General features: G+C 43.8%; 2 protein-coding genes across 2 annotated transcripts in view; both read left to right on the top strand.

Annotated features, from left to right (window-relative positions):
• Window positions 1–8,441, top strand: part of PIR (pirin) — an 85,392-nt gene extending 76,951 nt beyond the window's left edge. The window contains exon 10 of the mRNA XM_075335160.1: window positions 4,344–8,441. Coding sequence (XP_075191275.1) covers window positions 4,344–4,459 — 116 coding nt within the window. The 3' untranslated portion in view covers window positions 4,460–8,441. The remainder of the gene's footprint in view (window positions 1–4,343) is intronic.
• A 218-nt stretch (window positions 8,442–8,659) lies between these two features.
• VEGFD (vascular endothelial growth factor D) overlaps window positions 8,660–15,150 on the top strand; it is a 134,216-nt gene continuing 127,725 nt past the window's right edge. Inside the window, exon 1 of the mRNA XM_075333121.1 lies at window positions 8,660–9,097. Coding sequence (XP_075189236.1) covers window positions 9,020–9,097 — 78 coding nt within the window. The 5' untranslated portion in view covers window positions 8,660–9,019. The remainder of the gene's footprint in view (window positions 9,098–15,150) is intronic.

Below are 15,150 nucleotides of genomic sequence, written 5' to 3'. Positions count from 1 at the left end.
CCTGGCTCTTCCCGATTGCCCTGGTGCGGTGACTATTGCGGTAATAGGGGTTAATGACAGTGCAGAACTGTCATCAAGCCCAGAATTAGTGATGGGTAGGCGTCTATGAGATCCACCCTATCACTAATCCTATAAGTAAAGAGAAATAAACACAAACACAGAGAAAAATCCTTTATTTGAAATAAAATGCAGCACCCTCTTTGCCCTCTTTATTAACCCCAAAAAGACCCTTGAAGTTCTGCCGTAATCCACACAACGTCCCATGACGGTCCTGGCTCTGCTACATTCGAGCCTGGAGAGACCAAACACACATATCCGATCTCTCCAGGCTCCGGGAAACACTGACAATGGGACCCGGCTGACAGCAGTGACGTCACTCAGTTCACCAGAGGTCATATCCAGGTTCCCACGGTATGACCTCATAGACATTTCAGTCAAGACAGACCTTCAGCTTTATGCGCTTCCTTGTGAGCAGTGGATGCTGCACTATTGCATTTCACAGCACCGTTCTTATTCCATGGCACTCCATACTGATGAAGGTCTGTCTTGACTGAAGAGTCTTCTGATTTTGGATTACAAGCACTTTATAATAAAAAACACCATGATTTGTTCCACCATTTCGAGTGCCAAGTTTCATTGAAATTACATTACAGGATTGGATCTTGCTAGTGCATCACTCTTGATGGAAGTGACGCTATTACTGCACATTAATCTTCAGCACAAAATGACTGCAAACAAAGCGCTTGGTACATCCTTAGTGTGGCCAACTAATTTTATTTTATTTATCTCTGCCCTGATTGACAGCTTTGGCGTTATAGGACACAGGAACAGAGATCAATGGAAAACAAGTAGATGTAAAGGTCACTGCACTGGTCAGCAACGGCAAGGGTGCACCAAGCAATTGTGCTGACAGACTTCCTTTTAAAGATATTGGGGCCGATTCATCAAGGTGCTTAAGCCAGAAATCTGGCGTAAACACCTTAATAAAACTTACTTGAATCTACAATGTTCCATGCACCACTCCACTATTCGTGCTGCTTGGTACAGTCCTCCATTAGCTGCAACTTTTCAAAAAAGATAGTGGAATCCAAGGCACCAAAAACTCCTTTCCATTTGAAAAACCTTTATTTGTCTCCGCATTCAAACAAAAAAGTGCAATAACAACGTTTCGGTCGACATAGGGCCTGTATCAAGCCACAAAAAATTACATAAATATTCTGACTTTTGGCGTTTACATGACGTTGCATTTCTGCACCTGAAAGTCTGACTTCCTTCATACACTGTGCAAAAATGTGCTTCTGTCGATGTTGTAATCAGTGAAGTCTCTTGGGTCAGATTATTTCTTCTTTTGATTTTGTGGAATTCCAGGGTGTTCTGCAGCTGAGTAGTAGAGAGAACGATTGGTGGAGAAATGAAAAATGTTGGATTATTGGATAATGTATTAAATGAATCCCATTATATTTCTTATGTGCAGTTTGTTAATGTCACTTCAGAAATGTTTAAACATTTTTTAAAAGAACTGAGTCCTCAGTAGTTGATAGCTTTTAATGGCCAACTGAAAAGATGGTAATAATAGCAAGCTTTCGAGACTACTCAGGCCTCCTTCATCAGGCTCAGTATAACACAAAATCTGAAGAATCACATATTTATACACAACATGACATAGAATGGAGCAGTAAATAAGACAAGTTATATGAAGCAGAACTATCAGCATGGCAAGGGGACAAACTGTTGTGGCAGTAAATATTGCAGCAGTTCATAGATTAGGAGTGTGAAAGTTTTATTGACCTCTGATTGAGGTTTGGTCCAGAGCTGTGATGCCCCCAGATGGTCTGAGGAGCACATTCCTTAATTGATGTAAAAAGGAGGATTTCAGAAATGTTTGAAATGTAGAGTATTTTTCAGGCCTCCATGCCCTGAGCTGTGGGACCTGCCATTAGAGGATCCTAACCTCTTCTCGCTTAGGAGTATTTTTCTGCACACTCCATTCCATTTTGCATTCCCTTCTCAGGGATTCCCTGTGCGAAATGAATACCCACAACAACCAACAACCACTGTGATGTGGGTTATATTTTTTTTTGGAAACTTGACCTACAATAGACCAAGATCACAGCCCTGGCATCCCCAAGAGATTTTATTACCCTAGTAATGTAATTAACCTCTTAATGACACACTTCGACATCTGTCTGCCATGTTGTTCTGTTTAGCACCATAGTAAGATTTTTTTTCTCTAAAGACATTAGACAGTAGAGTAGGAGATGTACGCAGAACTCAGGCTGCAGGGACAAACTACAACCACACTATGCATACATTACCCATGATTTGAATTAGGATTGTGCAAAAATAAGTATGGATATCTTCCAAGGTCATGACATTATCAGATTAAGACATCAATAAAATATAAAACTAAAAAATGCAAAAGTATTACCTATTACCCTAGTCCCACTGGCTTAGAGATGAGACTGCTGCATTAGATGATATGGGTGATCCCTATGTTCACAGTTGACTAGCACTTGCTAATGACCCAATGTATGTGCCTATAAAAAAAAAAAATAGGTTTTGCAGTTTGGTAAATGGGCGTGCTGAAAGAAAGAAGTTGCATGGAAGGCACATACACTAAGGCTATGTGCGCACTAGAAAATGACTTTTTGTTAAGGAAAAACCGGACCCTGTGAAAGAATCCCGCACCTGCGGTAAAAAACTGTACCAAAACCGCAACGAAATCCGCATGCGGTTTTGCTGCGTTTTCGTGCGGAATTTCTGCGGTTTTGCTGCAGGTTGGTCCCTGCAGTTTTTTACCAATAATTAATGGCAAAACCGCAGGGACCTGCAGAAAAGAAATGACATTCACATTAATTCCGCAGCGGAAATCCGCAGGTAAATCCGCTGGGACAAAAAAACGCACTGTGCACACAGCTTATTTAAATCCCCATAGATTTTGCTGGAGAAGGACTGCAGCAATGTTAAACATTTTCTGCAGCGAAATCCGCTGCAATTCCACAGGTAAATCCGCAGCGTTCACACATGGCCTAAGTGAGTAAGTAACCCAACAGCCTTAGGCTAAACAGGTTTGCGTGGCCACAAGAATGATCTGCAATGAGAAAAAGGTGCACTTACTACTGTAGATGCAGGAGGCAGTATCACATTGATGTTACCAAGGTTTTCTTGTATTAGTGACTTCCTCCAAGGAGCTCCTCCAAGTGGCTGCCCTGTGTTGCAGCGAATCCTCCAGTGCATGGACCCAGCCATGCTGGATCTCAATAACCACGGTGACTGTGCTGGTATCCTATGCTTAGGCTGATGCTAGTACGTTGTGTGGCGACTAGCATAGTGTGTCAGGGATGGCCAGCGTCTGACATCAGAGGTTAACTACGGAGTGCTGGTGCTGTCAAAAAGCTTTCAATGAGTTTTGAAAGATATGTTATTTTTTATTTTTTTTACTTATTCACTTACTGTATGTGCCTTCCATTTATCGTCTTACTTTTAGCATGCCCATTTTTTGTGGTAATTTGTACTGCTGCCTGGGCCCTATCCTAAATTACAAAATATCCCCCAAACTGCATTTAAAAGAAAAAAAAACTAAATCATCATACTCTCCTACTCCAGGGTCCTGATGGCTCCAACGTGGGTGGATCACAGCGCTGTCCTCACACGCACAAGACATCAGAATCCCAGCGTTTTGCAATGACATCACCAAGCTGGGACTCTGATGTCCTGTGCCTCCACTCAACGCTGTCATCAGCGGCAGTGCAGGAAAATCGTGTCTCCCAGCACTACCGCAGTGGTTAGCTATTGGCGCACTGCACACGATAACAGTAGTGCAGCACCAGGTGGGCCCCCACCTGAGCACAGGGCCCGGAGTTGCCGCATTCTCTGCCCCCCCCCTTCGTTAGCTACGCTACTGATTTAAAGTAAAGGAACAGCACAGCTCTTCTCTCACTGAGAGGAGCCAGCTGTTTCTCTGCAGGGCAAGTGTCAGGCCCCCAACCCTGCTGGGCCCGGTCGTGGTGGCAACTTCTGCGATCGTGGTAATTACGCCACTGGTCTGATCATACCACAGCTCCTGTGCAGGGGGTGGATAAAATAGAATATACAGGTAGCACAGCATGCAATCACAGTTGATTCTTTTTGTAAGGGCTCTCATACCACTATATAACACAGTCTGCTATCTGATGTTTTGTCAGATGGCTTTCAGTCCATTGTTGACTACTGGACAATGCCAATTGGCTCTCATCACTGGAATCTGGGTCTCTGCCCCTTCATTATGATGCTTTCAGTTTAGCTGGTGAAAACCTGGTGACAGATTCACTTTTTAATCATCTTTCTGTAATTTCATTCTTAAGGTCCATTCGTGATGAATACAAAAGAGGAAATTTCCAAGACCATTGAGGATTACCACTTTTTCAAAAATGGATTTGAAAATGCCAAAACATGGAAGTCAAAGATTGGAAACAGATAAACTGAGAAGATTATGTACAGTTTTCTAAGAATTCTTTTAAAATCTCATAATGCTTTGGATTCCTGGGTTTTGTTAGTCTTAATAATAGTATATATTGTATTTCTTCATGTGATGCCAGAATATGTAAAGAAGAGACCAGGCGAGAACAAATACATATTTATGTGCGCTCCCAAATGAGATTGCTCTTATACATTCCTAGTTATAAAACAATAATCCCTTACACTAATAGTTCCTTACCTCCCAGGAGCCATTATCAGGGATTCCCCGGAACGCATCAATGAGACCTATCAAAAAAAATGAAGACAAACTGATTTTGGCCTATTCCAACATTCTTTGCGAAGCACTAAACATTTGTCACTCATTTCCAACACTACAACATTTCTAGCTTGTTGTATCGCCTCTACACAAGACCTATTCACGAGCCAAAATCGTCTCTCCCTCTTGTGGGTCTGGCGTATGTTGCACATTACATGGGCACGCCACTGAATTCATACAATTAATTTTAGTCAAATAAATGTCCGACAGCAGCCGCCCCCCCAGCGATAACTGAGAACAGGAGTTTCTAGAGATTTGCCATTCCCTTTTATCAATAACCTAAAAATGATAATGAGGGTCAATTATTCTATAGAGAAGTGAGTATATATTTCTTATATATGCTTTGATGTGTTACAAGCAACTTGTCCCTATTCTTCTATCCTTTTCATATTACATTTTTTCCTCTGGTGGCTTTGTCGTACTATCCATAGAAAACCCAAGAAAATAACAAAATTGTGAATTCCAGGACATCATTCATGAAAGAAGCACTCCAGCATTTTTTACACATATATTGCTCACTCACCATTAATTTTCTCACTGTTGAATTTATTTAATCAGATCTCCGTTACATAGTTAGATTCCCCCACCTCATTATTAGAAGATGGGTCATGTGATCTCCAGTCTGACAACCGATCCTGTACATGGGCTAATGTGCAGACAGGAAGTCAGCCGGTGACTTCCTGTGAGCTACAGGAGCACGTCACCACCGGTCTCCTACTTCCTGCCAGCTGGCAGACTTCTCTCCTCCTCACCCAGCTGCCCCACTCTCCCTGTCCCTCCCTATATCCTCCATGTAGCTAAAGATATAGATGGAGACTTATAAAACTTTCTAAAAATACACAACAAAAACCTGTCTTTGCCACCCCATGACTTCGAGTCTTAAGGGTGCTTTACACACTGCGACATCGCTAGCGATTGCTGGCGATGTCGCATGCGATAGCACCCGCCCCCGTCGTTGTAACGATATGTGGTGATCGCGGCCATAGTGAACATCATCGCTACGGCAGCGTCACATGCACATACCTGTGCAGCGACGTCGTTGTGACAGCCAAATAATCCCTCCCTCAAGGGGGAGGTGCGTTCGACGTCACCACGACGTCACTAAGCGCCCGTCCAATAGAAGCGGAGGGGCGGAGATGAGCGGGACATAACATCCCGCCCACCTTCTTCCTTCCGCATTGCTGGTGGAGGCAGGTAAGGAGAAGTTCGTCGCTCCCGCGGTGTCATACATAGCGATGTGTGCAGCCGCAGGAACGACAAACAAGTACTGGCCGCAGCAACGATATTAAGGAAATGAGCGATGTGTCAACGAGCAACGATTTTTCACGTTTTTGTGCTCGTTGATCGTCGCTTATTTGTGTCACACACTGCGATGTCGGTAACTGCGCCGGATGTGCGTCACTACCGACGTGACCCCGACGATATATCGTTACCGATATTGCAGCGTGTAAAGCACCCTTTAGAGCAGCTTTTATTTTGGTTTATCTTGAAAATTGCACTATGATTGGTTGCCAGATAGTTTTACTTTTTAGGCATTTTCACATATCTGACCCATTATTTCAGCATTACAGTATGTTTAAGAGCAGTGATATAGCAGGGTATACAGACTGACGCTCTTCTGTGTACATCGCATAGTACCACCATACCCGCCAGCTTTTCAGTTTATGAAACAAGCCACACACCCTCTTCAGACCACACCCCCTAAAAGCAAAGCAACAGTAACCAAAATTAAAGTTACGTTCTCTGTCACCTGCAGTCCTATGTAACACCTATGTAACAGTACTAACTCAATGGGTTCCTGTTAATGTAGTAGATGTCATCTGTAGTTCCATGTAACACTTATATTACCATCTGACAATGACCGTATCGTGGTAAATACTGATTATATACAAGTGTATAGTAGACCATATATGTGGAAAATCTAAGGATGAATCTATGGGATCCCCAGTGATTCTCTTTCTGATCGTAGTCCTTCAGTTTCCCTTTACTTCTCCATTCGGACGAGCTGCCATGTTGACTTTTTTTCATCTTTGTCTCTGCACATACAGACTTCTATACCAAGGCAAAGTGGTGAAGTAACACCATTACCTGACGTCCTCCTGAGGAAGTGGTGGTGCAGTGCACAGATGGCTCCCTGCTCCACCATATCTTTCAGCTATATGTGCATCCTGAGAACACAGCTACACTGAAAGGGCTCCATGTGCAAGAGATCTACCAACTCCTCTGGGATTTTGGGAGGTCTCGTCTATTTCCCGTTCGCACATAAGGGATACATTGAGACTGTCCTGTATAGAGAGAAACTAACCCAAGGATTGGGGTTCGTACCAAACACAGACGGTCCAAAAAAAAATCCGTTTGGGTTCGGAGTGTGGGTGCTGTACCTATGAACATCGCGAGCATCGCTGTGCTTGGGTACGCTCAGTGCTCAACCCGGTGCGAACCGCTTGCAGTGCTTGAACGGCTCGCACAAAGAATAAAATCAGCATGATCGGATGTAGTGTGCACCAAACAAAAAAGAATGGAAAAACCCCGTCCACCCTCCCCCGGAAGTTATCTGTTTATGGTTGGCTGCATGTGGAGACCCTAAGTGACCAATTAGTGACTTCCATTGGCGTTGAGGTCAAGTCTGGCTCCCAAACCAAACTTTATGTAAAGTCCAGCAGAATCCGCTGAATCAAACTTCCACAGGTCCGCTAATCTGTAGTCCAGTACACATCAGCTGACAGCAGTTCTATGTCCCCGATAGACAAATGGGAAATGTAGTCTACCTTAGTGGAACCATAGAGATGAAGGAATGAAAATGGCAGAAAACCCAAACATGGCATATCCTCTAATCCAACTGTATATATAAAATATTCATAAAAACGTCTACATTGTTCTTTAATAAGAGCCTATGCTGAACTATATAAGCAGGACTACAATTCTTCGGTGATTCTTTAAAGAGGTGGTTCACCACTCTGCAGAACCCAACTTCCAGTTGACCTGACATCGCCGTGGCCGGCCCCAGTCTTCCTGAGTGACTGGGCTGTGGGCGGTGTTTCACCGCTTGTCACATCCCAACATCTCCCCTGGTTGTGGTGCTCTGCAATGACGTAGAGCGCACGCGAGATGCTGGGCTGTGTTGAGCGGTGAAACACTGCCCACAATCAAGTCACTCAGGAAGACTGGGTCCCGCCAGGATGGTCAGGTCAACTGGAAATTGACGTGAGGTCACCAGATCCCAGAAGCCATGGAGCCCGGAGTTCACTTAACGCTGATGAGCGGACTGCAATAGCGCTGCTCAGAGGCAGAATTGGCAACACAAGGTATTTAGAGAAAAAGTCTCCCCTATCCGTTTTACAGAGATGTGGTCACTTCTTGTGTGTAAGCATAGAGCCACTGGGCAGTGTTGACTACTTGATTATATGTGAGTCCAAGAAAACTTCTTTGCCTTTTATCTAAAAACCCGTAGCCAAGAAATGGTGGCTTGCTGATGCTCCGCTTGGCATGTGGACAGAATGGCTTTCTAGCCTCGCTGTTTCCAACTTCTACGCTATGGTCCTAAATCATTATATTTTCAGACCTGTACTTGTATATATTTTTATATTTCAGTTGTTATACGTTTATATCCTTATAATCTCATTACTGGTATGTCTGCATTATAAAAATAAAATATTTGGAAACTGCCCGTCTGAATCATTGTGCGCGGCTCATCCAGGGATCTAGATTTCAGGTGTCTTGGTTTGATGTATTAGAGATCAGCAGGATGTCATTTAGAAAAAATCCTGGAAGGCTATTGGCTATTGTGATCTGCCAAGTCTCGGAGTGGGAGAGAAGCCAAGGTTTGTCTGCCTTTACTGCCAAGCCCTGTATCAGATTTAACACACATGCTTCCTTGGACGCTGTGAAGAAAGTTTCAGTACGGAGTTTGGATTACTGCTCCTTCCCTCCTTTCAGCCCTGAACTACCAAGACCATGATGGAGCCTCTCATGAATCTAATACTTTCTCAATAGAAAACTTTTTAAAATTTTTGGAAAAAGTTTTGTCCTTTTATCTCTGTTCACTATGTTTCAAAAGAAAGGACATTGCACAAATCTACAAAGGTCGTTCAGCAGCCGCTCCAATATCAGCCACTAATTACCAATTCTTACAATTACTGGTGACTTTTAACTTATTGTTTTTTTATGGGACATTTTAACACCATGTGCACTAAAATAGACTCCTGCAGCTGCACCTTATCATCCGAGGCTTAACTGCGCACCAATATGACCTGTGTTTGGGGCATTCTTGTGGGAATTTTGCATCTCTTTCAAGCATTTGCCCACGATGCTGGGAATGTTAAGGTAAGGACACATTTATATTGCTCATAATTTAAGGAAATGCAAAGTCTAAAGTGTTATTTACGTACAATTTTGGATCCTAAGAGCTGATCTGATGAGCTGTGGCTATTAGATGGGTGACATATTTCTCCGCAACTCATTGGTGAGATCTGCTGAGATGTTTGGGGTTATTATTCTACTAACAATGCCTGGCAGATATTTATCTCATGTGTAGCAATTAGTGATGAGTGAGCACTACCATGCTCGAGTGCTCAGTACTTGTAACAAGCATTTCCTGCTCGGATCGGCTCGACTTGAATACCTGAGTATAATGAAAGTCAATGGGGATTCCGGCATTTTTGCAGAAGATTTGCCAGAAAATGCTCAAGTTCCCCATTGGCTTCCATTGTACTCGAGTCACATCCATCGAGCATCAACTGCTGGTTATGATTGCCAAGCCCCTGAGCATGGTAGTGCTCGCTAATCACTAGTTACGAGTACTGAGTACCCGAGCATGGTAGTGCTCACTCATCACTAGTTATGAGTACTGAGTACCTGAGCATGGTAGTGCCCGCTCATCACTAGTAGCAATCTTTAGGATCTTTTTCTTTACTCAAGTACAAAGCATCCTATATAGTAAAATTTTAAGCAACTTCTTCCTTTACCTTTGATACGTATATACAGTGTGTCCACCCATATCCTGTCCACTGCCATTAACTTGAGAACAGCGGCAGCTATAGGCATAGAAGTGGTGTCTAGGTATAGTATAGTAAAGTAGATATGCGCTACGCAATGAAACCACCTATAGCGCCACCTGGTGGAAAACAACAGAGTTAGCATTTTTATTTCAAAAACTGAATAAGATAGCAAAAAAAAGTGAATTACATAGTTGTAGGGCATCATCAATTCAATACGAATCGGCACCTTCCATACAGAAATGCTATGATTAGAACGTTTAAAACTCACAAGGATGAGGACGTGAAGCGATACCTCATGGAGACCTTCCTACAAGTCATTTGGGTACGGTGGCTGTATGGAGTGGCCTCCACGCTCACCTGACCTGTCCCCATTGGACTTCTTTCTGTGAGGTCACATCAACCAGCAGGTGTATGTGACCCCTCCACCAACATTGCGGGACCTACGATGATGTATTACAGATGCTTGTGCAAACATGTCACCTACCATATTGCACAACGTGCAGCAAGATACAGTATACTGTCCAGAGTCCAGATGTGCATTGCAGCTGACTGTGGCCACTTTGACCATCAAAGTTAAATGAGTGGCATATGCGTGACCAGCATTCAAAGTTTTGGGGGGGCGGGGGTCATGGGTTTCAGATCATAAGATTTCTGTATTCAAGGTGTCGATTTGTTGAATTGATGATGCCCTGCAACTTTTATTCTCTATCTTGTTCCGTTTTCGAGATAAAAATGCTAACTCCATTGTTTTCCACCAGGTGGCGCTATAGGTGGTTTCATTGCGTAGCGCATGGCTACTTTACTATACCTAGACACCACTTCTATGCCTATAGCTGCTGCTGTTCTCAAGTTAATGGCGGTGGCCAGGATATGGGTGGACACACTGTATAAAAGACACATACCTACAGCCGCTACAGCTTGGAGTTGCTGATTGTGGCCTGAATTATTAATACAGTCTTACAGTCCATTTAGTGGATACTATATGAGCACCATTTGTAAAAACTATGATTAAGTAGACGTCTGACATTATCTAAATGTCAAAATCTTTCTCCAAATTTGTCTGTAAGAGCAAAGCACAATGACGTTCTACAACAGGCTATCCAATGGTTGTATACCTGGAGTACAGGTGCTGCTTTTCCATTTAGGTTACTTTTTCCAGTTTGATAGATGATTTTAGCCACTCTAATGCCAAGCAGTATACATGTAGTATGAGAGAGAAAGTTTAGCATTTCTTTTGGACACGGAACAACTTTCATATCGAAGTTAAAAATTTGGGTTAAGAAAACCTTGGCAATGAGAAATATCAGCAGAGTTTCCAATGTAATATATTGCTCCATAGTGTTTTTACATATGTTGCAATGTGGGAAAAAAGTATTGCATCACTTATCTAGGAAAACTGATCATAAGTTTCCAAACATTTCACCATCATTAATAATAATCATTGTCTTTATGGGACGAAATAAGACAAGTTACAACAGTTTATTCTTTAACTCTTTACAAAGGTGGATAACAATAATTGTGGAACATTTATATAGATGTTGGGCAATGACAAAATGTTCTTCTCAAACTAATATTTTCCAACCAAAGTCCTTTTTAAGTGTAAATAAAAATTCTTAAGGTAATTTGTAATTTGATTTTCTTTCCTACCTTAAATTTTTTTTTTTGAGATTTTGTTTAATCTGAACATTTTGGCACCACAGATTTGATACATACAATCTTTAGTTATACTGTACAGTCACGTAAAGAATGACCGATAAAGTATGCTGGGAAGTCATAAAACATTTTACACTGCTTTACCTTTTAATAAATTGTATTTATTGATTTGGTCTTTTCTAAAAAGACCAAGGGCCCGATTCATTGCTGCATTTGCAAAGTTTTGGGTTTTTTTTAGATTTGTGTTTTTTGTTTTTTTTTGCCTGTTTCTCTTCATCTACACATTCTAATTTCCACCTTGTTTAATATCTATTCTATATGTCTTCACTTGTGACCTTTTTTTTTTTTTTTTTATCAGTCATTGTGGGGTTTCAGTTGTTTTTGACTGCTTCATCAATTGAAACTTTTTCAAAAGTTGATACATTTTTACACAACTTTTGTACTCTACTTATGTCAAAACGATGTTCACATTCCATCTTTTGTCACTCCAGTCTTTAAATCCATGAAGCAACTAAATTAAGTTTCCAGTCTATTCTAGAGGCGGCTTCTGCTTGGAAGTCGCCACTGTTTTATATATGGAATGTGTGAAGCTACCACTAGGGGGAGCCGGAACTCCAGCGAGATGTGATGCTTCTAAGTGTAATTAGGTGCAAGCCCACTACAGGGCACTAGCATCCAAATAAGGATGCAATAGTGTGGTCGTAGAAGCCGTGGTGAGAGCCGGGAAGTCACGTAGGTACAGAGGAATAAACGGAGCTGAATACACCTGAGAGCCGAGGGTCGGAATCCAGGAGGTATCGTCAGTAGCCGGAGGGGAACAGAGCTGTAGTCTGGTAATAAGCTGTAGTTGGGGACAAGGAAGACAAGTCAGTGGGAGGAGGACACGGAGATGGGATAACTAAACGGAGAGCGGGTAGGGAGATAGGACAGACGAGAGACGAGTAGGGGAGGATGGAGGTCAGAGCGAACAGGACTGGGTAACAGACAGGATCAGAACAGACTTACAGGAACCAGAGGTGCACACTGCAGAGCAGGAACTATAACTGGCGCCGTACCGAGGGAAACAGAACCAAGATAAAGCAGCATGACCCAGGAACGAGTCACTGCAGGATAACCTGCTCCCACTGGACCTGTCCCTGGAGAATCCAGATATCAAGAACAAAGACATATACAATGGCTCTGCAGAACAGTCATACGTGAATCGTGACAGACTGTAAAGAAAACAAAACTCCAGAGGCTAAGATGCAGCTAAAGATGTCCGAAAATATGCTTCAGGAAAAACATCACCGATGTTACTAACAAAAGTTGTAATATAACCGAAGTGCAGGAAATATTTGACTCCCTCGTTTATGAGAAGCTGAATTTGTACTTTTGAGATCCTATAACTGTGTTATTCCACCTACAGCTATTACATTGTTCTGAATCAGTAGCTGTTATGGTTATAACCTCAGCGTGCGCCCTCTAAACTTGTAAGATCTTGAAAGGTCATAGACAAGTCTTTTTTGACAAGTGAATTGTGCTGGTTTTATTGGGGAGGCCGCATTGCAATCCTCACAACATCTGCAACAGTAAACATTCCAGACGCGAGTCTCAAATCATCACTCACGTTAATAGACAATGCCTGAGATAATCAAAAACATTTGTGCTTCATTGTAGTTTTTTGTCTTTCTAAGACCATTTTTGGATGTTCATGACATTATATTATTCAGGGCAAAGAAAAAAAAAAGACCAATTCCTATACAGTTCACGTTATAAATGCAGATCTGAAATGTGTGAGGTCATCGTAGGAAGCTGCATGGGTATCTGGGTCCGAGGCTAGAAGGAGATTGATTATTGTTTTGTAAAAAACAAAATAAAAAAATACAAAAACTGTCCTAGGACATAAAATGTGATCAAAGTGAGCAATCATTTTTTTCTTCATCGTTCCTATGGGAGACCCAGACCATGGGTGTATAGCTTCTGCCTCCGGAGGACACACAAAGTACTACACTAAAAGTGTAGCTCCTCCCTCCGAGCATATACACTCCCCGGATGACAAATCCAACCAGTTCAATGCTTTGTGTTCAGGAGGTCACACACACACATGCATCCTCTGATTTTTGATTTTTGATTTCAAAGATTTGGAAGAAAAGCGGGTCCAATCTGGACTCCCTGCATGTCCCTTCTCACCCCACTGTGTCGGCGGTGCTGTTAAGGTTGATGTTACAAGGCTGGAGCCTTCACATGCCGTGCTCCTTCACCATCCCCTGAGGCTATGGCTTGAAGTGGGAGCCATCACGGTTCTCTCTGCTTTGCAGGAGACCGGTCTCCATCCGCAGCCCTTTCAGGACCCTGACGGACGGAGCGATCACCCCCCCCAGGGACATGGCCCTGCGTCTCATAAGCTAAGTATTGAGACGTTATTCAGGGGTCCCTTGTACATTTATTGAGGGGGGAGTGTGTTTTGTTAACCTTGCTGTGATTTCAGAGATTTCATAGCTTATAGAGATTTCAGGGCTGGAGCCCTTTCGTGCCGCGCTCCTTCACCATCCCCTGAGGCTCTGGCTTGAAGTGAGAGCCATCACGGTTCTCACTGCTTTGCAGGAGACCGGTTTCCATCCGCAGCCCTTTCAGGATCCTGCCGGACGGAGCGATGACCCCCCAGGGACCTGGCACCTGCGTCTCACAAGCTAAGTACTGAGACGTTATTACCACAGACGGTGGTCTTTCCAGGGGTCCCTTGTACTTTATATATTGGGGAGAGTGTGTTATATAACTGTGTAACATTTCCGGCCGGTTCTCCAGTTTTCACTGGAGAACCGCGCCGATAGTGCCTGCACGCTGGCCGCATGTTTAAATCTAGGCCCCGGCTTCGCCTGAGGCCTAGTTTCGATTCTCTACCCCTGCATGTCAGTCAGTGCAGGGGACAGTGTGGCTCCGCCCAGCGGCTGTTCAGCACAGGGAAGGGACACTCCTCACTGAGGAAAGATTCCCTCCCCTGTATGCCTCATTTGCCCTCCGTCCTGCTCTCAGAGTAGGCCCCGCCCCCTCTCCTCGCTGCGGACGCCATTTTCTCAGCGTTCTCAATGTCTGCATAACACATTGTGACAAATGGGGGCCTGGGACAGAGCCCCCACTTCTGGGGGATCTGGAGGGCACAGAGATGTGCCTATGTTAAACGGTCTGGCAGCCACAACCTCCGGTTGTGCAGCTGCTTATATACTCTGTTTATATACTCTGCTGGGGGTCATTCTGGACAGAGCCCCCACTTCTGCAGCATGTCTCATATCAGAGCAGGGCTGCAAGGCTGTTCTTAATATGCACTGCATGTAGGCTCGTACTGCCTGTACCGAGCACATAACCACATTGTGATGCCTGCTCTAACATAGTGGTGCCTCAGCCTGGAGGCTCATCCCCAGTGGTCCCTCCGGCTGCTCCGGCTCCGGTGGCTGAACCCCCGGCTTGGGTAGAATCCCTCTCTCCAGGGGACAGCTGTCCCGGACACTGCTGAGCATGCATCAGCCCCCTTCTCAGGGCGCTTCTGCTGCTACGGCTCGCTCAGCAAAGCTCACAGAGGATTCTTCATCTGGTCTCAGACCCCGTCCTCCTAAAATGGAGACGCAGGGTCCCCTTTCCCTCCTCGCCCCGCGGCTCTGGTTCACGAGCTGACTCGCAAGACAAGGAGGATGCCTTTACTGGGGGCTCGGACGCTTCTCCATGTACCCCATTGATCTGTCCGAAAGTGAC

The sequence above is a fragment of the Anomaloglossus baeobatrachus genome, chromosome 2 (genome assembly GCF_048569485.1).
Source record: "Anomaloglossus baeobatrachus isolate aAnoBae1 chromosome 2, aAnoBae1.hap1, whole genome shotgun sequence".
In the NCBI taxonomy this organism is placed as follows: domain Eukaryota; kingdom Metazoa; phylum Chordata; class Amphibia; order Anura; family Aromobatidae; genus Anomaloglossus; species Anomaloglossus baeobatrachus.
The sequence above is the reverse complement of the archived record's forward strand: the minus strand, read 5'-3'. Positions and strand labels throughout refer to the sequence as shown.